This window comes from Bos taurus, chromosome 12 (genome assembly GCF_002263795.3).
Source record: "Bos taurus isolate L1 Dominette 01449 registration number 42190680 breed Hereford chromosome 12, ARS-UCD2.0, whole genome shotgun sequence".
Lineage (NCBI taxonomy): Eukaryota > Metazoa > Chordata > Mammalia > Artiodactyla > Bovidae > Bos > Bos taurus.
This window is the reverse complement of record NC_037339.1, coordinates 74,613,103-74,639,729: the sequence shown is the minus strand read 5'-3', so window position 1 is coordinate 74,639,729 and position 26,627 is coordinate 74,613,103. Positions and strand designations below refer to the sequence as shown.

The 26,627-nt window shown below is 42.3% G+C and overlaps 1 protein-coding gene across 1 annotated transcript in view; it reads right to left on the bottom strand.

Annotated features, from left to right (window-relative positions):
- The window catches only part of RAP2A (RAP2A, member of RAS oncogene family), a 39,332-nt gene extending 33,327 nt beyond the window's left edge, over positions 1-6,005 (bottom strand). The window contains exon 1 of the mRNA NM_001192942.1: positions 5,692-6,005. Coding sequence (NP_001179871.1) covers positions 5,692-6,005 — 314 coding nt within the window. The remainder of the gene's footprint in view (positions 1-5,691) is intronic.
- Positions 6,006-26,627: the final 20,622 nt, after the last annotated feature.

Below are 26,627 nucleotides of genomic sequence, written 5' to 3'. Positions count from 1 at the left end.
AAGTCAGTATAGTGTGGGAAGACGGGAAGGAGGAAATTCAATTTGGGAAGATGAGGAAGGCTTCCCTGAGGAGGAAATCTTTTAATTGAGTGTTAGTCACTCAATCATATCCGACTCTTTGCTACCCCACGGACTGTAGTCATAGGTTCCAGGTTCCTCTGTCTTTGAAATTCTCCAGGCAAAAATATTGGAGTGGGTAGCCATTTCCTCCTCCAGGGGATCTTCCTAACCCAGGGATGGAACCCGGGTCTCCTGCATTGCAGGCAGCAGATTCTTTACTGTCTGAGCCACCAGGAGGTGCAGATTCGATCCGTGGGTCGGGAAGATCTCATGGAGAATGAAATGGCAACCCACTCCAGTATTTTTGCCTGGGAAATCCCACAGACAGCGGGGCCTGGCAGGCTACAGTCCATAGGGTTGCAAAGAGTTGGATATGACTCCGCGACTAAAAAACTACAACCACCAAGAGGATTTAACTCTGCAAAACGCAGGTGATTTCTACATGTAGAAGGAATGCCCAGAAGATAGGCAATTTTGCGGAACTAAAAGGTCTGGGTGCTCAAATGCAAGGGACGAGGAAGGCTGCCAGAGGTGAAGCTGGAAAGGCCAAGAGGGATAAGAGCATGTTAAGCCTGGTCATGGTGAGGATTTCTGGGCTTTATCCTAAGACAGGCCTTGGACAGCGTGTTCCAAGATACTGCACGTCAGGACCACAGCTTACCCTGGGAGGAATGGGACAAGCACCCATGACATTAGAAAGAATTCGAGTTTTATTTCAACTGAAATATATTCTATATCCCCACCACTCTTCCCTATGTGTTTGATCTCATCCAAAGTCAATTTCAAAAAAAGAAAGCATGGGAATTTATAAAAACCACCACTTAGTCGGCCCACTAGGCTTGGATAGGAACTTGCGTATGTACTTTCCAAATGTCCTGTGCTTTTCCAAAGCTGCTTTATGCCACTTCGCGTTTACAAAAGACCTCTGTTAGTACCCGTTTTTGATAACCAAAAAAAATCAGGTGATTTTTGCTTTTAAAAGTGAAAAACGAAAATGGCGTTCAGCATTTGGTTTGATGTGAGCAGCTGAGAAGTAGCACTACCCTATCAAGGAGAGAGGCACCCCAGGCTCCCTCCCCAGGAACCACGCTCAGCATCTCAGCATCAAGCTGCCACAGCTCTGAACTGTGTCTGTGCACATCTGAGCTTCATCTAAATTTTTTTGTGTGTATGTGTAAGCACGATGTGTCCTAAGGTAACCACTTCTTCACTTAATGCCATTGTGGCTTAGGAAAGGTTTCATAGGAATGCTCTCCTTTCAGATGGGGCGTGGGAAATCTGTGTATGAATATCCATGAACCTAGGAACCTATGACTACTTTTTTTCCAGTAGTCATGTATGGATGTGAGAGTTGGACTATAAAGAAAGCTTAGCACTGAAGAATTGATGCTTTTGAACTGTGGTATTAGAGAAGACTCTTGAGAGTCCCTTGGACTGCAAGGAGATCCAACCAGTCCATCCTAAAGGAAATCAGTACTGAATATTCATTAAAGGACTGATGCTGAAGCTGAAACTCCAATACTTTGGCCACCTGATGAAAAGAACTGACTCACTGGAAAAGACCCTGATGCAGGGAAAGATTGAAGGCAAGAGAAGGGGACAACAGAGAATGAGATGGTTGGATGGCATCACTGACGCAATGGATATGAGTTTGAGTAGCCTCCAGGAGTTGGTGATGGACAAGGAAGCCTGGTGTGCTGCAGTCCATGGGGTCTCAAAGAGTTGGACACAACTTAGCGACTAAACTGAACTGATAGACACTTAAGGGAGTGGGGGCCTCTTTTATATTTTCTAGAAGCAACACTCCATACAAGAACAATCTAGCGACACGCTCCATTTCACTGTTGCCCACGCACAGATGCTACAGTAAAAGTTACATGTTCATTCTGTGGCCTTTTCCTGCAAGATCCTTAATAAGAGAAAATATATATATATATTTTTTTCTTGTCCATAAGCCTGTTAAATAAGGCTAAGAGAGAAATAAGAGAAAATATTTTAAAAGAATACCAACAAAATTTTTCCAAGGATTGTTTTCATCACGATTGCCTTTTTAGTATCACCTTGGGCTTCCCTGGTGGCTCAGATGGTAAAGAATCTGGCTGCAATGGCAGAAGACCCAGGTTCAATCCCTGGGTCAGGTTGATTCCCCTGGAGAAGGGAATGGCTCCCCACTCCAGTATTCTTGTCTGGGAGATCCCATGGACAGAGGAGCCTGGGGGGCTACAATCTATGGGGACGCAGAGTCAGACATGACTAACACTTTACTAGTCTACACTAGGTAATGAATTTCAAAATGCAGCCACAAATTTATTTCCTCTAAAATAACACTTAAGCAGACAAGGAAACAAAGTTAAATAACAGCTGGCATTTTAATGTTCAAGGTATTGCGCTGGACACCTTAAAATGCATTACCTCATTTAATACTAACAAGGACTCTGAGAGGTACATGTGCGTGCGTGTGTTAGTCGCTCAGTCGTGTCCAACTCTTTGCGACCCCATGGGCTGTAGCCTACCAGGCTCCTCTGTCCATGGGATTCTCCAGGCAGAAATACTCGAATGGGTTGCCATTTCCTTCTCCAGGGGATATTCCTGACCCAGGGATTGAACCTGGGTCTCCAGCACTGCAGGCACATTCTTTGAGAGGTGCGTGCCACACTGTTAATTCACAACATGGAAGCTGGAGCTTAGAGAAGCAAGCGTTTCCCCAAAATATTTACACCTTAGACCTGTACTGTCCCATGTTAGCCTTGGAGCCACGTGTGGCTGCCGAGCAACTGAAATACAGCAATACTGTATAAATACTGAGATGTGCAGTAAGTATAAACGGCACCCCAAGTTTTGAAAATTTAGTATGCAAAAGAAAATGATGAAAATACTTCAATTTTTGAATACTGATTAGATGTTGAAATGACAGCATTTTAGAGTGGGTTAAATAAAATTTATTATTAAAATTAATTTTACCTGCTTCACATTAAAAAAAAAATTCAGCTACTAGACATTTCAAAACTACACATGTGGCCCACAATTATATTTGAATTAAATAGTACTGCCGTAGACAAAAGGCTGCATAATTCAATTTGTCAGTAAATGCTAAGTTCAAAGGCAGCCTGGTGTAGAGGAAGAGAAGAGTATATGGATTCATGCAGATTTGGTTTAAATATCCTCTCCACCAGTGACTAGTTTTTGGCAAAAAATATCAACCCTCTCTACATTTCACTTATGTCATCAGCATTATGGTGATATTAAACATCCTCAAACGACTGTTGTATGTAATATGTACAGCAGCTAACTGGCAGAGGGGAAAGAACAACTACAAATACCTCCTACAGCAACTGCTTAAAAATTGATCCTCAAAAAGAATAGAAAATGCACTTATTTGAAAATCATATTTTATTCTTTAAGTTAAAGAATCAATACACTGAATGCCTGCTCTAGCATAATATACACTGTATTATAATATACATGAAATACACAGATCCTTTCTTTCAATATTGTTTAAAATATGCTATAGGCTGGGAGGCCAGATAATGAGGTTAGGGAAAGGTAAAAAAAATATCAGGACACAGATAGGCCCAAGTGGTTCTTATGGACAATTATCTTGAGCTTATGAACTCCACGTCAGCTGATTTTTTTCTACCTTTTACATCAGGAACTGAGACGAGTGAGTAAAATGACATCAGGGCAAGTAGAGTTTTACTTTTTTCCTTCCTGGGTCATACTGCAAACAAATAAATTGGTCCAGTACACTAAGTTCAGAATAACTCATTATTGGTGATCTCAAATATACCAAAAGAAACTACAAAATCATGTGAATATACTATCCAATGACATTTTGCCCTATTCTGTCCCCTAGGCTCCTGTCAAGAAGTTTGCACTGGGCATGTGACTTTATCAATGTATGTATTATCTGTATATATGTAAATACAAAGAGTGGAGCAGGTGGGGCATTTACTTTAATGTGATATATGTATACAGCCCAAGATTGACATGTGACAATGTGTTTCATTGCCCTGTTCTATAGGGATTTTTTGTTGTTGTTATTGTTAATAGTCCCGGGGAAGTGTTAAAGATTTCAGTCACTTAAATGTAGCCTCTTAATATCATATGCTTTAACACCAAAAGTATTCCTATGTTAACTATAGCAATTAACTTTAAGAAAATGATACTGAAAAAAAAAAAGCTATTAAATTCACAGATCTTAGAACATCATCAGAGACCATAAAAATATTGACTTTATTCTAGTTTGAAATTTAATGGAAGAAGTAATATACAAAATTTTAATTTACCTATTAAAGTGCATATTCAATGAGTTAAAGGTGGGGAGGGGTGCTTCAGGAGAGGGCTTCCCCTTTGATCTCATATGTGGCATCAAAAATCTGCTTCTTGTAATGAATTTTTGAACAACCCCTGAGGGCACATGACTTGGTATCTGCTCTTTCAAAATGAGTTGATTCAACTTGGCTAAAAATGAGATTACGTCTACAGTACACTTACAACTAGCTTTCAGCCAATGTCTATTAATTTAGGGTTATAGGTAGAATTGGGTAAGAAAAACAAAACTACACTAGATCAAAATTATTAGCAATTATTAATAATAAGAATCAGACAAAACAGTAACGTGCACTTAACCAGTAATTAGAAAAATTTGCTAAAACTCGGAACTGAGACATTGCATTTCTGATTCTTGAAATTATAGGAAAAAATATAATCAATTTAAGAGAATACAAATATCATAAGCCATTTAAGCTATCAGCCATATTTTCAAAATGCACAGTTAAGAGTAAAAGAGTTCCTATCAGTAAAGTGCTTATTTGCATTAACTTTACATTAGCTGACATTTGAGTCACACCTTTGAAGAAACTTGCTTTATTTCCAGGAATGTCTCCCCCTCCCCCCTTTTCTTTCTTTTTTGTTTTTGAGAGGAATAAGGCAGCTAGACTAAAGAAAGAAAAAAAAAGTTGTCATATTCTTTAATGTGAGTGGTATATTTGTGCTTCTATATACTAGAATATACTCATCGATTCCACTGAGCCAAGTCTTCAAATAATATGATAATCTGTCTTTCAAGTTTCATCTTAATTGCAGTGTTCATTTTTGTTAAAACGCCCTGGCACCAGTCAGTCTTCTATGAAATGAGAAAGGTCTTTTTCCTTCGGACTTGACATGTTTACCACGTATGTGTGAGCAATTTTTGCTGTCAACTAACTGCAAAGGTCTTTTTGTTGTTGTTGAATCTGAAAATGTCTCCACTATACTTGCACAGCTGCCCTCTTCCCAGCAGAAACCAACCCGCCCCTCTCGCCTCTGCGAGTTTTAAACTTTCTTTGCTTTGGGGGTTCTGCACAGGCGCTACTAGTAACATCCAAGAGACAAAGAGCTGTGCTTGTGAGATGCCAAATTTGAATTGTGAAACAAAGCACTCAAATTTGAGATTCAAGAGGATGAGGATGATGCTGGTAAAAAAAAAAATTTTTTTTTATAAAACGTTATGATCCTACAGCCGTCTCCCTAGACAGCTCCTCCAGCCCACGGCCACCCGAGAGCACGCGGGAGGGAGTTCTGATCCCCGAACAGGAGGGCTGAGGGGCCCCCACCGGCGAAGCCCCCTGCCCGCGCCCCCGGCCCTCTCACCGCTTTACTCGGATGATCTGGTCCCGCATGGGCTTGATGTCCTGGAAGCTCTGCTGGTTGACGAGGCTGTAGACTAGGATGAAGCCCTGGCCGTTCTTGATGTACAGGTCCCGCATGGACGCGAACTGCTCGGTGCCCGCCGTGTCCAGGATCTCCAGCACCGACGGCGACGAGTCCACCTCGATCTCCTTGCGGTAGAAGTCCTCGATGGTGGGGTCGTATTTCTCGATGAAGGTGCCGGTCACGAACTGCACGGTCAGGGCGGATTTGCCGACCCCGCCCGAGCCCAGCACCACCACTTTGTACTCGCGCATCGTCCCTCCGCGGCCGCCGCCGCCGCCGCCGCCCGCGACATAGACCTACGCCCGCCTTGCTGCACGCCCGGACCCTGCGCCGGCGGCCGGCCCCGCCGCCTCCCGCGGCCGCCCCCACCTCACGGCCGCCGCGGCCCCCCGGGCGCCGGCGGAGGCAAGCGCAGCCCTGGGCATAGGGGCCGAGCCAGGTGGCAAGGCGGCCCCGCGGGCGCCGGCAGGCACAGAAGGCGAGCGCGGAGCGGGAGCTAAGGAGCCGCCCGAGCCGCCCGAACCGCGGGCCCGCAGTGCCGCCCGCCCGGCCGCCCCGCCCCTCGCGCCTCCACGCCCAGCTCCCCGCCCGCCGCCGCCGCCGCCGAGGCTGCTGCTCTTCCCGGCGGCTGAGCGCGCGCCCGAGCCCCAGCCGCAGCGCTGCCGGGGGGCGGGGCCCGGCGGCCCGGGGGGCGGGGCCCGGCGGCGCAGCCCCCGCCCCTGCGCCCCTGTCGCCTAGGTGACCAGCCGCGCGCGCGCTCCCGGGAGGCTCTGCGCGGCGCGGAAGCCTCGGCTGGAGGCTTAGATAAACAACCACCTGGGCCACCGGACAACACCCCACCCCGTCGAACCCAGCGGGTGAGGGGCATACTGAGCATGCGCAGTTCTCCACCCGGCGACGGGAGGGGTTTCTACCTGAACACGCCACGTTCAAGACTTTGGTGGAGACAGGATGTTGGAGGGGCCAGAGCAGTCTCCGAGATTTAACCTGAGGAGGGGACTGAGAAGAGAGACACCGGCAGGGCCCAAACGGCGACCATGGCACGAGGGCCTGGCTGGACACCACCCGGTGCGTCAGCATTCCTGAGGGATTTGTTTTTATAAAGATAACGAGAAGGCTCTTTGTTTTAGGGAGGAGCAGGCACACCACGAAAGGAAGCTTTTATTTTACGCCTTAGGACACTCAGGGAGACGCGAGAGGCCGCAGGGAGCTTACTGCCCAAGGCAGTGAGGCCGAGGTAGCCGGGGCCCACGCCCGGTTACGTCGCCGGGGGTCCCGCCCACCTTCCCCAGCCCCGCCCTTTTCTTGGCCTGAGAGAAAGTCGAGCTCTTCCCACGCCCTGTCACCACGGGCGCTTGGAAAACCGGGAGAGCGGAGCCCTCAGCCACAGCCGCAAAGCCCGGGGACACCTCATAGCAACAGCCAGCCGGGACAACCTAGTAGGAAGCTAGGGGTCCATCTCAGCCAACCAGCCCACCTCTGTGGACCCCGTGGTGCCACTCTCGGCCAATGGAGAGCCGCCTTATACCACGTGATACCATCCATCAGCCAATTGGGGGGGGAGTCCAGTTGCAGGCTCCGCCCTCCCATCGCCTACTGCTTGGCTAGGATGGTCCTTTGCGCCTGAGCGTGCTCTGCCAGCCAATGGTAGGTGAGCTCACGCATGACGGAGACTTGCTCTGAGCCAATCAGAAATCGCGATTCTCTTGCCAACCCAGACTGGTAGTATGGAGACAGGGACGAGCTGGTGGGATTTGGGCTGGGTCATTGATTGAGGTGGCGGTCGCAGCACCCTACTCTGGCGAAGGAACGAGTTGAATTGCAAGCGAGAGTGATGAATTTCGCTTTAATGTCGTCTCCGTGGCATTCTGCCTAAATGATGCACACAGAAATAGTGCTGAGGGATGCGGGCTAAATCGTGGGATGAATCGAGAGAACAGTATCCTGTATTTAGGGTGAGAAAATTTCTAGACGTTAGGGAGACATACTGCAGCAGTTGCATGGGTTATCCAGGCATGCCTCCTATAATGTTTTTAGCAACACACTTTTGCTACTTACTGTTCTCTTAATTGCACATTCTCTCCCATCCATAAAGTGAAATTTAGGAGAACTTATGTCCCTAAATATTCCTGGCTTGTATTTTGCAATAACTGGTTATTGGGTTTACCGTTCTTAAACTATGTCCTTCTCTAACCAGTCTACACCCATTCATTACTAGTACACGTTTCTTGGGAATTACAAATTTCTATACTTCTAGGGTTTGATCTGGGGCTTCCAGTGGTAAAGAATCACCTAGCAATACAGGCGACACGACTCGCACAAGAGACTGAATTCAATCCCTGGGTCGGTAAGATCCCCTAGAGAAGGAAATGGCAACCCACTCGAGTATTCTTGCTTGAAAAATCCTATGGACAAAGGAGCCTGGTGAGCTGTAGTCCATAGGGTTGCAGAAAGAGTCAGACACAACTTAGCGACTAAACCACCACCGCAGCAAGGTTTGATCATAGCGTGCCTCTTCACCCTTTTTGGCCCCCACAATGTCATCTTGTGGAGAGGGTTTTGTTCTGTGTTAATCAGTAAAACAGATGTTCTTTATCATCTCTTTTTTCCGTCAATTATCGAACTACTACTATAAAGATGTACTAAAATTGAGCAGTGTCCTAACAGCTGTATCGCTGTTACCTTAAAATGGATAGCTTACTTTTGCATTACCTTGGTATAGTATAACACCTCAAGTTTGTGCTTAAAATAATTGCAGGAAAGTGTCCTGTCAAAATATGTAGTAATATATAAACGAGTCATTATTTCTTGATTACATATCAAAATATGAGAGTTACATTTGAGCCACCAGAATCAACAGCGAAGGCAGATTGCAAAAGAACTAAGAATCAAGAGGAAAGTTTCAAGAGAATTGAAACCAAAGAGGGTCTGTTATCCCATCTTAAACTAGTAATGTGACTAGGTGAATTAAAATTAAGAGCTCATATGGGCTTGAGATAAAACTTCACATCTAAGCTTTTTTGGCAGGCATGTTTCAAGATGATTTTGTGCATACAATGTTCAACTAGCTTTTTAGACTTTTCATGTATTGCGTGAAACTTACATGCTTTTTGTGGTTTCTTTGTAAGAGCTATGCTTCTTTCACAGAAAAGACATACTGTCTCTTTTAATATCCAACTTGAGTATTGTGTTAATAAGTTCCTAGACATGTTGGGGTTTAAATAGGCCAAGAAACATCAAACTTTCTTTCTTTGTATAGTTCTTTACTTCCTGTGTAGTACCTTCTATTACAGTGGAACTGGGAAACCATTCACTTTGCAAGGAATAAAAGTCCAGCAACTTTTTTTTTTTTTTTTGAGAAATTTGCTTTGAGGGACTTGTTTGGTGGTCCTGTGGCTAAGACTCTGCACTCACAATGCAAGGGGCCTGGCTTTAATCCCTGGTGGTGTGTGCTTCAGTCATGTCCGACTCTCTGTGACCCCATGGACAGCGGCCTGCCAGGCCCCTCTGGGCATGGAATTCTCCAGGCAAGAATACAGGAGTAAGTTGCCATTTCCTTCTCCATTAATCCCTGGTCAGGGAACTAGATTTCCCATACTGCCACTAAGAGTTCACATACCTCAGCTAAGAGTTCACATGCCACAGCTTACAGATCCTGCATGTCGAAATAAAGATCCTTCCTGCTGCAAGTAAGACCTGGTGCAGTGAAAATAAATGAATAAATAAGCACATAAATAAGTTTGCATTGGGATTGTGGGTCCAGAATGTACCCTTAAGCAACTGTTTTCATTTCTTAGGTCCCCAGAAGTTGAGAAGCTATGACCTGGAACGCATCTGTTAGAAGTTGTCACACACGCACAAATAGTGAATGGAGTGCCCATTTACTCCTCTTAGCCTTATAGAGAGAGGAGAAGTTTTAGGGGGATTTCTCAGGTTATTTTCCCTGCTTTTTCATCAGTGTGGACTTTATGAGAAGTGTAGAGACTGTGGCTCTTGGAGTAGTTGTACCTCGTTTATATTTCTCACAATGACAGACCTCAGTTTTCATTCTCAGTGCTGCCATAAAGATAGATTTTTAATCACTCAGACAAACATGTCAAGTAGGAGCGTATTTTCTTATTCTCTCTTGGTCATGACCTGATTTGAGGCTCAGTGTAAAATGCTGGTTGAAGAATTAGCTGCTGTAAGAAAGGATGTTGAAATGTGGAGAGAATTTTAAAGATTTGGGTGGGAATTGGGTGTGTATCTTCTGATCCCTTAATTGTGTTGATTGCTATGCTAGCATGAACTATCTATTCTGAGAGTGATTTTAGAAATAAAATATCTCCATTCATTTGTTTGTGGAAAACACGAGATAAAAATGAGATAAAATGAAATTGAATTTTCCCCAAGAGCGGTAAATCTGTATGCTAGTGAAAACTTAACAGTGTACACTGACACTTTAGGATCTCTTTAGCTTCAGAAGTGTACTGCTGGGAGAAAAAAAAGAGAGAGGGAGAGAGAAACTTCATTTTTCCTCTCCTCACTGAATCTGAGAGTTATCTCACCTATGCCCATACACCCTCAATTGTCACACTTGTGTTACCATGGAAACCCAGCTCCTTTCTTTGCTTCTGTGAAAGATGTTGGAAAAGGTGGGATGAAGTGGGGAATACACTGTGTTCTGGGACTTTCTGGCAATAGCAAGAAGCAAGTATGCAATGAATTTAATGTAAACAAGTAAGAGGGCATTTTTAAATGACCAGAGCTTCTTGGCTGTAAGACCCTGATTTCTATGGCTTTCTATAAAAGCCTATGTATCTCTTGATTAGCCGTAAAGGGGAAGGACAAGTCAAATACATCTAGAACCTATGAAATGGTCCTGGCAGTTAGAGCCGAAGACATTTTCTTGGCCTGCCAGGCTCCAGTACAGGTTAGAATCAAAAATATTCATGAAGAGTGAAAAGGAAGGAGCAAGATAAATGTGTGTCTCTTTTGAAAATATATGTCTCAGTATTTTAGAAAATAATTAGAATGCAGAAATTGAGTATGTAAACAAATCAGTGAAAGAAACCTTTTTGTTGAGAAATTTTTCAATAGGTAATTTTAAGCAGAGGAAAAAAAAAAAACAAAGTCCAGAAGGAAAGGCTTAATGATTAAAATATAAGGGAAAGGAAAAAAAGAAAAACCTTGAAGAATCTTAAGAGCTTGAAGGTCCAGAGGAACATTTGTGCCTGTGTGGTTAGTCATGTCTGGCTCATTGCAGCCATGGGAACTGTAGCAGATCAGGCTCTTCTGTCCATGGGATAATCCAGACAAGAATCCTGGGATGGGTTGCCATTTCCTCCTCCAGGGGATCTTCCCAACCCAGAGATGAAACCCTTGTCTTGTGAGTCTCCTGCATTGACAAGTGAATTCTTTACCACTGAGCCAGCAGGGAAGCCCAGAACAACATAACTCTAGTGTAATTTATTGAGCGTAGAAGACCAGGCACAATGTTGCTTGCATACCCTGGTTTTCCTTTACTTTTGAAGATACAAAAAAAGGTGAGGGGGATGAATCAGGATTGATCACTGAAGGTAGCACCTTCCCCCCTGTGTACAGTTACTAATAGTTCAGAAGTAAGCACATGATTCAGTTCCTGCTGTTGGTCTGGGAAGAAGGATGCTAGACTGGGGGATTTATGGGATTCTGATAAGATGAAGTCGACATCCCCAATTTTGACATCACTTGTTTTCTGCTTTGCACGTTGAAATGTGAGTATATGGTCACCATCTTTGGGCTGTGATACTTTGGTTGGCTAAGAAGAAAGATGGGCAGAGCCTAATCCTGATGACAGCATTGAAATGTCAAACCTATACTGTAAATGCCCACTTTGGGACCACAGCTAAATACACAGCTAGTCCTTTCATTTACGTTTTTTAGTTTGTTAGGTTTCCTGCATCTTGCAGTCAGATACATCTCAACTGTTACACAAAGTGTTAGGGATTTGAGACAAAAATATGCTTACAAAGATTAGCAAACACTCATGAGCACTTTCTTTCTACTAATATCCTGGATGGTATTTCAAAGACATTATAATATTTATTGAGCACTTACTATGCATATTATTCTAGGCTCTGAGGATATAACAATAGACAATTAGCCAAAAGAGCTTGCATTCTAGAAGGAGGTATAGAAACTATAAACAGAAGAGGCATGAATTAGGCAGCTGATCACACATTTAAATTATTATGTTAATGGTTATAATTAATGCTAGTAAGGAGGGAAAAAATCTGGAATTACAATGGGTATAATAAAATAATAAGGTTAGAAAATACATAACTAAATAATTGAATAAAACTACAAAAACACTTTTTCAAGTACATGGTAATATTCAGTTGAGTTCAGTTCAGTTCAGTCGCTCAGTCATGTCTGACTCTCTGTGACCCCATGAATCGCAGCACGCCAGGCCTCCCTGTCCATCACCAACTCCTGAAGTTCACTCAAACTCATGTCCATTGAGTCGGTGATGCCATCCAGCCATCTCATCCTCTGTCGTCCCCTTCTCCTCCTGCCCCCAATCCCTCCCAGCATCAGAGTCTTTTCCAATGAGTCAGCTCTTCACATCAGGTGGCCAAAGTATTGGAGTTTCAGCCTCAGCATCAGTCCTTCCAATGAACACCCAGGACTGGTCTCTTTTAGGATGAACTGGTTGGATCTCCTTGCAGTCCAAGGGACTCTCAAGAGTCTTCTCCATCACCACAGTTCAAAAGCATCAATTCTTCGGTGCTCAGCTTTCTTTATAGTCCAACTCTCACATCCGTACATGACCACTGGAAAAACCATAGCCTTGACTAGACAGACCTTTGTTGGCAAAGTAATATCTCTGCTTTTTAATATGCTATATTATGTGCCATTTATACATGAATTGCTAGAGGTCAAGAGAAATGTAATAACCTGGAGGGGATTTAGTCAAGGAAAGCTGTCTGAGAAAATTAATATGAAGCCGTATTTTGGAGGAAGTGACAACCTAAAGAACAAAAGAAGAAAGCAGGAATGAGGCGGAGTGAAATGACGGGTAATACAGGACTACTTGATTCCTTACTTCTCTATAGCAGCACCATTCTAGTGACAACTCTCAGGGAAAAAATCAGAAGTCTCAAAGCAAGATTATAACAGGTACAAAAATACTGTACAAAAAAAAAAAAAAAAGAATACAGAAGAAAAAGTAGAAGAGTACAAAGGTACCTAGCCCTTCATGGACCACAGCCTCGCTGTGACAAAGGAGCTGGCCTTCAATGAAGCTATGAGCCATGCTGTGCAGGGTCATCCAACACGGAGGGTTCATAGTGAAGAGTTCTGACAAAACATGATCCACTGGAAAAGGGAACGGCAAACCACGCCAGTATTCTTGCCACGAGAACCCCATAACAGTATGAAAAAGCAAAAAGATATGACACCGGAAAATGAGCCCCAAGGTCAGAAGGTGTCCAATATGCTACTGGGGAAGAGCAGAGGGCAATTACAGATAGCTCCAGAAAGAATGAGGTGGCTGGACCAAAGTGGAAACAACGCTCAGTTGTGGATGGGTCTGGTGGTGAAAGTAAAGTCCAGTGCTGTAAAGAACAATACTTCATAGAAATCTAGAAGATTAGGTCCAGAATCAAGGGAAATTGGACATGGTCAAGCAGGAGCTGACAAGAGTGAACATTGACATCTTAGAAATCAGTGAATTATCAATAAAATGGACAGGAATGGGTAAATTAAGGCATTATTCAAAATAATGAATAATTTATAACGTGGGTGCCATGAAAAAATTGTCATAGGACGTAATAATGGACTTGAGGACATCATGAAGAAGGGATTCACACTTTCACAAATAGAAGCAGGAAGGAAAAATGAGGTGAAGCAAAAAAATGAAGATGGAAGATAGGTTGGAAAATAATTTTTGCTTAGAGTTATTTTTTCATGGTAGCTGTTATGTAAAAATGAATGGAAGTTGATTGAAAAAAATTTCAACAGACCAGTAATATATAAAGAGAAGTCTTTTTGGTAAATAATGTAATTTAAAATGTTTTCTGTACAGTACCTTTTTGCCATAGGGAGAAAAAAAAAAACTTCAATAAGCTGTTAAGGAGCAATAAATTACAGCTTAGTGATACATTTTGGAAATTAAAAAAAAAAAAAAGGTTTGCCAAATGTAATACTATAGCAACAGCAATAAATACCTCTATTAAAAATCAGAAATTTTTCAGCTATTATTTGGTTTTTGGTCAAATACAGTTCTAGTAATTTTTCTCATGCTATCTTCTATACAAATCTAAGAATATTTAAAAAAAATTAAGCTATAGTAGACATATGAGTATCTTGATGTTACTCATAAAGTAACTAATATTTGTTGTGTTTTGCATTTTCAAAGGCCTGTCCTATAAATCCAAGATGCATTTTGTTTTTAACAAAAATTTTAAAACTAATTAGGAGCAACTATGCTCATATATGGAGAAGGCGATGGCACCCCACTCCAGTACTCTTGCCTGGAAAATCCCATGGATGGAGGAGCCTGGTAGGCTGCAGTCCATGGGGTCGCTAAAAATCGGACACGACTGAGCGACTTCACTTTCACTTTTCACTTTCATGCATTGGAGAAGGAAATGGCAACCCACTCCAGTGTTCTTGCCTGGCGAATCCCAGGGATTGGGGAGCCTGGTGGGCTGCCGTCTGTGGGGTCGCACAGAGTCGGACATGACTGAAGTGACTTAGCAGCAGCAGCATGCTCATATGTAAAATGAAGATGCTCCTTCCTCCTAGATCGCTAGAGTATTGTGGAGAGTGAAATGCCCTCCGTGAAGAAGACTATGGGAGAAGCCAGTCATGAGGATTTTTGTTTATTTTTCTGATTGTTTGGGGCTAGAAGAGGGTAGTGGTGGTGTAGGCCTGGGGCAGTCAGCAGCCAGCCACCTTGTGGGAGAGTAAAATAGGAAAAGAACTGTTGTGAATCTGCCGGTGCTTCTCGGTCAGCATTGCCTTGGGAAAATCAGCGCCGGCCCTCACCTGTATTGTGACTCTGAGCTCTCGTCCAGGAGGACTCAAGAAGACAATCAAGGCTGTGTAGAAGCTCTGTGCTTACTCTTTCTTTCTTTAATTTTGGCTGCATTGGGTCTTCGTTGCTGCTCGCGGCTTTCTCTAGTTTCGGAGAGCGGGGACTGCTCTCCAGTTGCGTGCGGGCTTCTCGTTGCAGTGGCTTCTCCTGCTGTGGAGCACAGACCCTGGAGTGAACAGGCTTCGGTAGTTGTGGCACACAGACTTAGTTGCTCCATGGCTGTGTGATCTTCCCAGACCTGGGATGGAAGCCCTGTCCCCTGCATTGGCAGGCAGATTCTTAACCTCTGGACCACCAGGGAAGTCCTGCCTTGTGCTTCTGAGGAGTCAAGAAACTCCTTAGGTCCTAACCAACTCAGGGAAATTGCCCACTAACACCTCCTTCTCTAACTCCCCTGGGCTGGTGAATTACAACCTAATGACTGCTTCTCTCTGGGAAAATAGAAGATGAATTCTTGATCTAACAAGTGATTGATTGGGATTTGGGATTCTTCACTGACGAGCTCATTTACTCTCACCCCCTGAGCAACTTGGCATCACTCAGACCGGAGTCTAGTGAACTGATGAACCATCCTTGTTTACCTTGGTCTGTCCTGATTTTAATCTAGCATCCCAGAAAACCCCTTCAGGCCAGTGGGTCATCCTAGGCCTGTTCTCGAACACATTTCCAGAGGAAAATGAATGCATGTGCAAAGAAGGTATTTTGATAAAAGTATGGTTATTTCAAAAGACAAAGAAAGTAGTAGTCATAGTTTCCAGCAAAAACATAAACATTCGAGTGGACCAAAAATTTAAAGTAAGCCTAAAAAATATAAGGGATAATGTTAGCTGTATGAAAACAAAGAAACAGACAAAAAGGAACCAGTTTGGATATATTGCAAATGATATATGTAGTAGTTGAAATAAAGAATGAGAGAGATGGGCTGAGATAGCAGAACAGATACAATTATGTGAATGCACTGGAAGATCAGATTGAGGTCATCTCCCCAAAGAAAGAAGGGAGTATGAAGAAATAGAAAAGGGGGAAGCCAAGAGATAATGGGAAGCAGATGTAGAAGTGGCAGCATGCAGATAATTCTCAAAAGAAAGAGAAGGAAAAATAAAGAGATGACTTCTTAGGTAAAGTGTTTAATTTTCAACAAATGAATGAATGGATGGATGAAAAAGTAAAAGACTTCAGCTAGAAGGGTCCATGAAGTTTCAAAGGAGAATGTTATAGAAAACCTGTACCTACACAGGTGATAGGGAAATTTGAGCTATCCAAGACAAAGAGAAAATTCTAAAAGTTTACAGTATGAAAAATTAACATCAGATGTTTCAATAGCACAGAAGCAAGAAGAACAATAGAATAAGATTTTCAACATATTCAAGGGAAAGAATTTAGAAACTGAAGTTTATATTCAGCCAAGGTGCATTCAGGGCTTGCCTCCTGGCTCAGACAGTAAAGAATCTGCCTGTGATGCAAGAGACCTGGGTTCAATCCCTGGGTTGGGAAGATCCCCTGGAGAAGGGAATGGCTACCTGCTCCAGTATTCTTGCCTGGAGAATTCCATGGCCCGATGAGCCTAGAGGGCTACAGTCCATGGAGTGACTAACCCTTTCATTTCAAGGTGTCATTCAGATATGAGAATAGGGTACAAATAATCTCAGGTGTAGAAGACCTCAGGAATATTGCAGCGCAGAGACCCACATTGGAAACAGCATAAGAGTACTTGAGGAAAAGGTGGTGATGCTGCATGGAATGTTGAAGAGGAGATGATCAAATATTTTAGTAAAATCAGTTGTCTTTAAAAATACCTAAGATGAAAGAAATATCCAAGAGAAAATACATCCATAAATTTTCAGAGTTAAAAGTCTAGATAATATCAGCATGATGAGCCTACACCAAGAAGTCTGAGAATATGCTAGGGGTGTTCTTATTTTATTAAGGGGGATATTATATATAAAATAATAGCAAGTGTGTATATATATTCACAAGAAAAAAAAGAATGTTGGAAGTATTAAAAATAAAAGACTTAAAAATATAGAAAAAAAAGGAGAAAAGGAAAGATAGCCCATTTGAATGCAGAGTTCCAAAGAATAGCAAGAAAAGATAAGAAAGTTTTCTTCAGCAATCAGTGCAAAGAAATAGAGGAAAACAACAGAATGGGAAAGACTAGAGATCTCTTCAAGAAAATTGGAGATACCATCTTTTTCATGAAAAGATGGGCTCAATAAAGGACAGGAATGGTATGGGCCTAACAGAAGCAGAAGATATTAATGAGAGGTGGCAAGAATACACAGAACTGTATAAAAAAGATCTTCATGACCCAGATAATCACGATGGTGTGATCACTCACCTAGAGCCAGACATCCTGGAATGTGAAGTCAAGTGGGCCTTAGAAAGCATCACTACAAACAAAGCTAGTGGAGGTGATAGAATTCTAGTTGAGCTATTTCAAATCTCAAAGATGACGCTGTGAAAATGCTGCACTCGATATGCCAGCAAATTTGGAAAACTCAGCAGAGGCCACAGGACTGGAAAAGGTCAGTTTTCATTCCAATCCCAAAAAAAGGCAATGCCAAAGAATGCTCAAACTACTGCACAATTGCACTCATCTCACAAACTAGTAAAGTAATGCTCAAAATTCTCCAAGCCAGGCTTCAACAATACGTGAACCATGAAATTCCAGATGTTCAAGCTGGTTTTAGAAAAGGCAGAGGAACCAGAGATCAAATTGCCAACATCCACTGGATTATGGAAAAATCAAGAGAGTTCCAGAAAAACATCTACTTTTGCTTTATTGACTATGACAAAGCCTTTGACTGTGTGGATCACAATAAACTGTGGAAAATTCTGACAGAGATGGGAATACTGGACCACCTGACCTGCCTCTTGAGAAATCTGTATGCAGGTCAGGAAGCAACAGTTAGAACTGGACATGGAACAACAGACTCGTTCCAAATAGGAAAAAGAGTACATCAAGGCTGTATATTGTCACCCTGCTTATTTAACTTAATGCAGAGTACATCATGAGAAATTCTGGGTTGGAAGAAGGACAAGCTGGAATCAAGATTGTCAGGAGAAATATCAATAACCTCAGATATGCAGATGAGACCACCCTTATGGCAGAAAGTGAAGAAGAACTAAAGAGCCTCTTGATGAAAGTGAAAGAGGAGAGTGGAAAAGTTGGCTTAAAACCCAACATTCAGAAAACTAAGATCATGGCATCTGGTCCCATAACTTCATGGCAAATAGATGGAGAAACAGTGCAAACAGTAGCTGACTTTATGTTTGGGGGCTCCAAAATCACTGCAGATGGTGATTGCAGCCATGAAATTAAAAGACACTTGCTCCTTGGAAGAAAAGCTATTGCCAACCTAGACAGCATGTTGAAAAGCAAAGACATTACTTTGCCAACAAAGGTCCATCTAGTCAAGGCTATGGTTTTTCCAGTGGTCATCTATGGACGTGAGAGTTGGACTATAAAGAAAACTGAGTGCCGAAGAATTGATGCTTTTGAACTGTGGTGTTGGAGAAGACTCTTGAGAGTCCCTTGGACTGCAAGGAGATCCAACCAGTCCATCCTAAAGGAGATCAGTCCTGAGTGTTCATTGGAAGGACTGATGTTGAAGCTGAAGTTCCAATACTTTGGCCACCTGATGTGAAGAGCTGACTCATTGGGAAAGACCCTGATGCTGGGAAAGATTGAGGGCAGGAGGAGGAGGGGACGACAGAGGATGAGATGGTTGGATGGCATCACCGACTCAATGGACATGAGTTTGGGTAAACTCCGGGAGCTGGTGATGGACAGGGAGGCCTGGCGTGCTGAAATCCATGTGGTCACAAAGAATCAAACACAACTGAGCAACTAAATTGAACTGAACTAAAGATATTCAGAATACAATCTAAGGTATCAGTAATTATCAAAAAACTAAACTCACCAGTTAAAAGGAAAAAAAAAAAAAAAAAAGATCCACTTATATGGAGTTTACAAAAGATGCACCTAAAGGGTAAGAACATATAAAAATTGAAGGAAGAGACTTTCCTTAACCTCACAATTTAAGAGGAACAATACACAAGGCCCTAAAAACGGGCTTTAGAACTGATGTCTTCCGCACCCACACTCAAATGCCAGGATGAAGCAGTTCCATAAGACAGTATTCATTCAACAGATCTCTATTCAGTGTGAACTGGAACACAGGCACCGTTTTAGATGCTAGAGATACAGCAGTGAATAAAGTTGATTCAGTCTTTCTCCCATGGAGTACAATAGTCTGATGGGGAAGACAATGAAGTAGATTAGTCAAAAAAACAGGTAAAATTAATAATTACAGGATACTTTATTGAACCAAATCTATTAAAAATATTATCCTTTCAGTATATAATCGAGATGCGTGTTTGCATGCTCAGCTGCTTCAGTTGTGTCTGACTCTGTGAGGCCCTATGAACTGCAGCCGGCCAGGCTCCTTTGTCCATGGGATTCTCCAGGCAAGAATACTGGAGTGGGTTGCTATCACCTCCTCCACCCAGGGATCGAACCCGAGTCTCTTGTCTCCTGCATAGGCTGGCAGGTTCTTTACCACTAGCGCTACCTGGGAAGCCTCATATAATCAGGATAAACATTATTAATAAGATCTTTTACTTTTTTCATACAAATCTGAATTTGAAATCTGGTGTCTATTTTACAGTTATCGCATTCAGACTAGACACATTTCAAATGATCACTAGCCGTGTGTGGCTAGTGGCTACCATATCAGAAGAGTTCCAGGTGATAGACGATGGTGGATGGTTCAGGGGAGCGATAGAGCGATGGAGAGATTTGAGATGCTGTTTTGTGGGTGATGCTGACAAGCCTAAATGATGGTTTGGATGATGGGGTGATAGAAGACAAGAAGCAACAAGGAAAACTTTCAGGTTCTTGGCCTGAGCAGACTGGTCTGTGTTTGGTGTCTGTGGTTGGGTCAGATTTTCAGAATGACTTTGCTTTGGGTTCTTCAGATTTCTATTTGGTGGATTCCTCCTCATTTTCCCAGGCTTCTCTTTCTTTAGAAAGACCTTTCTTATCCAAACAATCTAGAGTTATCTCCATCCCTAGAACATGCTTTCCTTTTTTTTTCTTTTAATGTAATTATTTTAATAATTAATAGTTATAATTATCATTTAAATAATATTACAATTATAGAGTCATTATAATATTAATAGCACCCATTGTAATAGTTTTGGAGAAGGTGATGGCACCCCACTCCAGTACTCTTGCCTGGAAAATCCCATGGATGGAGGAGCCTGGTGGGCTGAAGTCCATGGGGTTGCGAAGAGTCAGACGCTACTGAGCGACTTCACTTTCACTTTTCACTTTCATGCACTGGAGAAGGAAATGGCAACCCACTCCAGTGTTCTTGCCTGGAGAATCCCAGGGATGGGGGAGCCTGATGGGCTGCCATCTATGGGGTCCCACAGAGTCAGACACAACTGAAGCGACTTAGCAGTAGCAGTAGCAGCAGTATAATAGTTTAGGTTGTTGGGGGATGTAGAATAATTAGCCCCTGCATCACATGGCTCCTGTCCATTGTACATTGCTTTTTTTTTTCTTCTTTTTTAAAAAATTTATTTATTTTTTAATTGAAGAATAATTGCTTTACAGAATTTTGTTGTTTTCTGTCAAACATCAACATGAATCAGCCACAGGTATACATATGGCCCCTCCCTCTTGAACCTCCCTCCCATCTCCCTCCCCATCACACCCCTCTAGGTTGATACAGAGCCCCTGTTTGAGTTCCTGGAGACATAATGCAAATTCCCATTGGCTATCTATCTTACGTATGGTAATGGAAGTTTCCATGTTACTCTCTCCATACAGCTCACCCTCTCCCTCCTCCCCTCCCCCCGTGTCCATAATTCTGTTCTCTATGTCTGTTTCTCCATTGCTGCCCTGCAAATAAATTCATCAGTACCATCTTGCTACATTCCATATATATGTGTTAGTATACGACATTTATCTTTCTCTTTCTGACTTACTTCACTCTGTATAATAGGCTCTAGGTTCATCCACCTCATTAGAACTGACTCAAATGCATTCCTTCTTATGGCTAATATTCCATTATGTATATGTAGCACAGCTTCCTTATCCATTCATCTGTCGATGGACATCTAGGTTGCTTCCATGTTCTGCTGCTGCTGCTGCTGCTAAGTCACTTCAGTCGTGTCCGACTCTGTGCGACCCCATAGACGGCAGCCCACCAGGCTCCCCCATCCCTGGGATTCTCCAGGCAAGAACACTGGAGTGGGTTGCCATTTCCTTCTCCAATGCATGAAAGTGAAAAGTGAAAGTGAAGTCGCTCAGTTGTGTCCGACTCTTAGCGACCCCATGGACTGCAGCCTACCAGGCTCCTCCATCCATGGGATTTTCCAGGCAAGAGTACTGGAGTGGGGTGCCATTGCCTTCTCCAGCTTCCATGTTCTAGCTATTGTAAATAGTGCTGCAATGAATATTGGGATACATGTGTCTTTCTCAATTTTGGTTTCCTCAGGGTGTGTGCCTAAGACTGGGATTGCTGGTTTTATTGCTGGTCATATGGTGGTTTTATTTCTAGTTTTGTAAGGAATCTCCATACCGTCTTCCATAGTGGCTGTATCAATTTACATTCTCACCAACAGTGCATGAGGGTTCCCTTTTCTCCACACCCTATCCGGCATTTATTGTTTGTAGACTTTTTGATGATGGCCATTCTGACCGGTATGCAGTGATACCTCATTGTAGTTTTGATGTGCATTTCTCTAGTAAGGAGTGATGTTGAGCATCTTTTCATGTGTTTGTTAGCCATCTGTATGTCTTCTTCAGAGAAAAGTCTGTTTAGGTCTTTTCCCCACTTTTTGATTGGGTTGTTTGTTTTTCTGGTATTGAGTTGTATGAGCTGCTTGTACACTTTGGAAATTAATCCTTTGTTAGTTGTTTTATTTGCTTTTATTTTCTCCCATTCTGAGGGTTGTCTTTTCACCTTGTTTATAGTTTCCTTTGCTGTGCAAAAGCTTTTTAGCTTAATTAAGTCCCACTTGTTTACTTTTGTAGAACATGCTTTTAGGTTACTGTTTTATATTTTATAACTCATCGTCATTACCTGTTATTTTGATTATTTGCTGGTTGTTTGTTTACTCTGCTCGACTCTAAGCTCTTGTTCTCTCTCAGTCATTGTAATCCTGTGTACCTGGGTCAGTGCCTAGGACAGCGCGAATGCTTCTCAGGTGGCACTAGTAGTAACGACCCTGCCTGCCGACGTAGAAGACATAGAGATCCAAGTTCGATCCCTGCATTGGGAAGATCCCCTGGAGGAGGGCATGGCAACCCACTCCAGTATTCTTGCCTGGAGAATCCCATGGACAGAGGACCCTGGTGGGCTACAGTCCATAGGGTCTCAAAGTGTCGGGCATGACTAAAGTGACTTAGCATGCACACACGCTTGAATAACTGAAAGGAATTCAGATAAACAAATTATAACTTTTAAAGTTATAACTTTATAAGTTATAAATTAAATTTAGATCAAAATAGAATTTTAAAAATTCCAAAAGTCAAAAGAGAGTAAAGAAAATATCTGTTACAGAAAAAGCAAATTCTTATGACTTATATGATGCTGTTTGGTGTTTTTAAGATTAGCACTGAATACCATCTACTGTGTGCAATGTGCTATGCTGGGAATAAAAGGTGACTTCTTCCTCATCATATGTGTGTATCAGTTCAGTTCAGTTCAGTCACTCAGTAGTGTCTGACTCTTTGTGACCCCATGGACTGCAGCATGCCAGGGCTCCCTGTCCATCACCAACTCCCGGAGTTTACCCTAGCTCATGTCCATGGAGTCGGTGGTGCCATCCAATGATCTCATCCTTTGTCGTCCCCTTCTCCTCCTGCCTTCAATCTTTCCCAGCATCAGGGTCTTTTCCAATGAGTCAGCTCTTCACATCAGGTGGGCAAAGTATCGGAGCTTCAGCTTCAACATCAGTCCTTCCAATGAACACTCAGGACTGATCTCCTTTAGGATGAACTGGTTGGATCTCCTTGCAGTCCAAGAGACTCTCAAGAGTCTTCTCCCACACCACAGATCAAAAGCATCAATTTTCAGCACTCAGCTTTCTTTATAGTCCAACTCTCACATCCATAAATGACTACTGGAAAAATCATAGCTTTGACTAGACAGACCTTTGTTGGCAAAGTAATGTCTCTGCTTTTTAACATGCTGTCTAGGTTGGTCATAACTTTCCTCCCAAAGAGCAAGCGTCTTTTAATTTCATGGCTGCAATCACCATCTGCAGTGATTTTGGAGCCCCCCAAAATAAAGTCAGCCACTGTTTCCATTGTTTCCCCATCTATTTGCCATGAAGAAATGGGACCGGATGCCAAGATCTTAGTTTTCTGAATGTTGAGCTTTAAGTCAACTTTTCCACTCTCCTCTTTCACTTTCATTAAGAGGCTCTTTAGTTCTTCTTCACTTTCTGCCATCAGGGTGGTGTCATCTGCATATCTGAGGTTATTAATATTTCTCCTGGCAATCTTGATTCCAGCTTGTGCATCATCCAGCTCAGCGTTTCTCATGATGTACTCTTCATATAAGTTAAATAAGCAGGGTGACAATATACAGCCTTGATGTACTTCTTTTCCTATTTGGAACCAGTCTGTTGTTCCATGTCCAGCTCTAACTGTTGCTTCCTGACCTGCATACAGGTTTCTCAAGAAGCAGGTCAGGTGGTCTGGTATTCCCATCTCTTTCAGAATTGTCCACAGTTTTATTGTGATCCACACAGTCAAAGGCTTTGGCGTAGTCAATAAAGCAGAAATAGATGTTTTTGTATATAAACTATCCATAATGTTAAAGTCTAGGCTTTGCTTTAAAAAAGTGGCTCCCAAAAGTGTAGGTACAGGATTATTTAGGATACATTTCCATGTGTAGTCTATTTTCTGACATTTTTTTTTTTCTGGTTGAGTTTGTGAGTTTCACAATCCTTGTCACACTTGTGACAAATGTGTGGTTAACCTGATGACTTTTGAGTTAGAACATAATTTCCCAAAATCACTTTTTCCATTTGAAGTTAAGGACAACTGCTAGTTTCTTGCTGGGGGTTACAGTATTCTATCTTTTTATACAGTAGGTGGAATATTTGTTTGTCAGAGGTTAGTCGGTTCATATAGAAAAGGATGCTGGAGGTAGAATTTACCACTCACGGCTTGTGACCCCCAGTGTAACCCTAAGCAGACTTGTGTCTTAGCATCCATAACATCACTGCAGTTTTCCTCTGCTGAGACTGGGGCAGTGTTTTTGTTCATTTGAATGTTAGCACACCAGGGCTTCCCAGGGGACTCAGTGGGAAAGAATCTGCCTGCCAATGCAGGAGATGCGGGTTTGACTCCTGGGTTGGGAAGATCCCCTGGAGGAGGAAATGGCAACCAGCTCCAGTATTCTTGCTGGCAAAAATCCCATGAACAGAGTATCCTGGCAGTTTATAGTCCATGGGATCGCAAAGAGTCAGATATGACCGAGTGACTGAACACACACACACACGTTCAGTGCATTCCATGACATTTGCAAATCCTAATGAACAACTGAACTCTGACTATGCTTCTGAAAATCCTGTATTTAACATACAGAGAGGATGAAAACAGAGGAAAGGAATGAAGATTTTGTCAATATCAAGGAGAGGGAAATACAAATATTTCTCTAAAGCTGGCTTTGTCCCCCAAAGAAACTTCCAGCTCAAAAAGAGGAAGTCTACAACAAGCAAGGTGGGCATCAGTCTATGAGTTTGAAGGTAGAAGTGCCAGGAAGGATTTGAAAAATCACCTCTTTTATCAGCTGACTGCTGCCCGAAATTCTCCACTTAGGGTTTTGGTCTTTTGATGTAAAGCCTTTTTTTTTTTTTTCCTGTCATAATGTAAGTGGCAGATATGTAGTTAAATTGCAGCATCATCCTATAAACTTTAGGACTTTTAGCCATGCTTACTGGCAGGAAAAGAAAACAAGGAAAATAAAATAGAAAGAAATAAGTTAAGTCAGTACATAAATCATGGCATGAGTGTGTGCCCAGAATGATTGTGAGCAGTTCATGGGATTTCACAGTATTTTGCATCATATGTTGTTTTTGGTTAATGAGAAAATTAATCTCTTCACATGGTATGACACGAACAATGCCAGCTTTAACAATGACTGGATTCTCAAATTTGATTCCAATACTGTTTTATTTTCAAGTGAGTATGAGAATTTTCTGTATAGGAGCTTGCATCCTTCACCTGATTCCATCAATTTTTCTTTTGCTTCTCACTCTATTGTGTTCAACAGTGATTTGGGGCACCTTGGGGAAAGCAGATGAGAGTCACAGTGGAAGGTCCATCCAATTCTTCTCAGCAGCCAGTCAGTTCTCATGTCAAGGAGAGTTATTCATCCCACTCTTCAGGGCTATTGCCTCAAAACTTAGCATCCTGCTTTTGCAGAACAGTATAGCCTCTTATTATTATTATCCTAATTAATGCTTCTCAAACAGCTCCACAAAATATTAGCACTCAGTGAACCACATTCAAATGGCTGCACTAGTTGAAAAAGTTATCTTATTTACTTAGTGAAAAGCCTACCTCTGTGCAATGGCACCGATTGCAAAATTGATTCCAGTCTACTTTTGAGCAAGAGAAGCTCAGAAAGACATTTCAGAGGGTGTTAAGCCCTTTCCTTTTCCTTGGCATACTGGGTAGGTGAACAAGGTTAAACTATCCTATAATGCAAGTTGCCCTGATTCCATCCTGTTGGAGACTGGTCTCTGCCATTTATAGTTTTTTTTTTTCCTTTCTTTCTTTTTTCTTGTAATAAATATTTCGGCTGTGTCTCATGCAAACTCATGTTTCCAATGAAAAGGTTTATATATGTAAATTATTTAAGAAATATTAATCTGTGGACATACTTAGGTCATATGAACAACAATTAGCTCCAGGAATGAAACTGAATAAGTCAGTTCTGCACTACACCCTGACAAGCTGAAAGGAGCTAAAATGAGCAGTTTATGGTGTTGTCAGGTTCTGATGATGGAGCGCAAAAGAAAGAAATCCACTTAAGATTATTGAGAAAGGAGACCAATCAATAGCATACATTACTAAGATTTTTATACTGAAATTGCAAAGTTTCAAAGAGCTCAATGCCGCCTGGGTATTACAACTGTAGACTGTTGTAAGCCTGGGGATTTTCTGTCTGGATACCTGTGACTGATGGGGTTGGGGTGGGCCGAAGTTCAGTAAGACATTTAACCATGGTTTGGTGAATCATGTGTGTATGGGAGTCAGTCTTATGTAGTGAGTACTCCTCAATTACCTTGGCTTTCCAAAAGTGGAAATAGAGAATACTCAGGTCATTCAGGTCATCTTCCTATTTTGTTTTTCCACTTTACTCAATTTCAGAAAAGGACTGAAGTACATTTCATACATATATATCAGAAAACCTTAAATATAAATGAACTATAGTGATAAGTCTTCTAAATCCAGGAGTCAAATGAGATCTGTCCAAGAAACCTTATCATTATCTGTCCAAAAAAAGTATTTATAGAAACTGTGTTTCACACTGGAATACGTCTCTATAAAAGCTTTCATCATGGCATTCACACTTTGTCTGCTTCCTATGTGTGTGTACGTATCTGTGCAAGTGTGTGTGGGGAAGGCGGTGTGCACAGATCCTACTCAAGTCTCACCAACTAAGAATCTAGGGGACAGAAGGGTGGGTGGGTGTGTGTCTATTGGAAATACTATATATGTTGAACAAAATTCTGTAGAGTATTCTGTCATGCCTTCATGGTGAAAATTAATGTAACA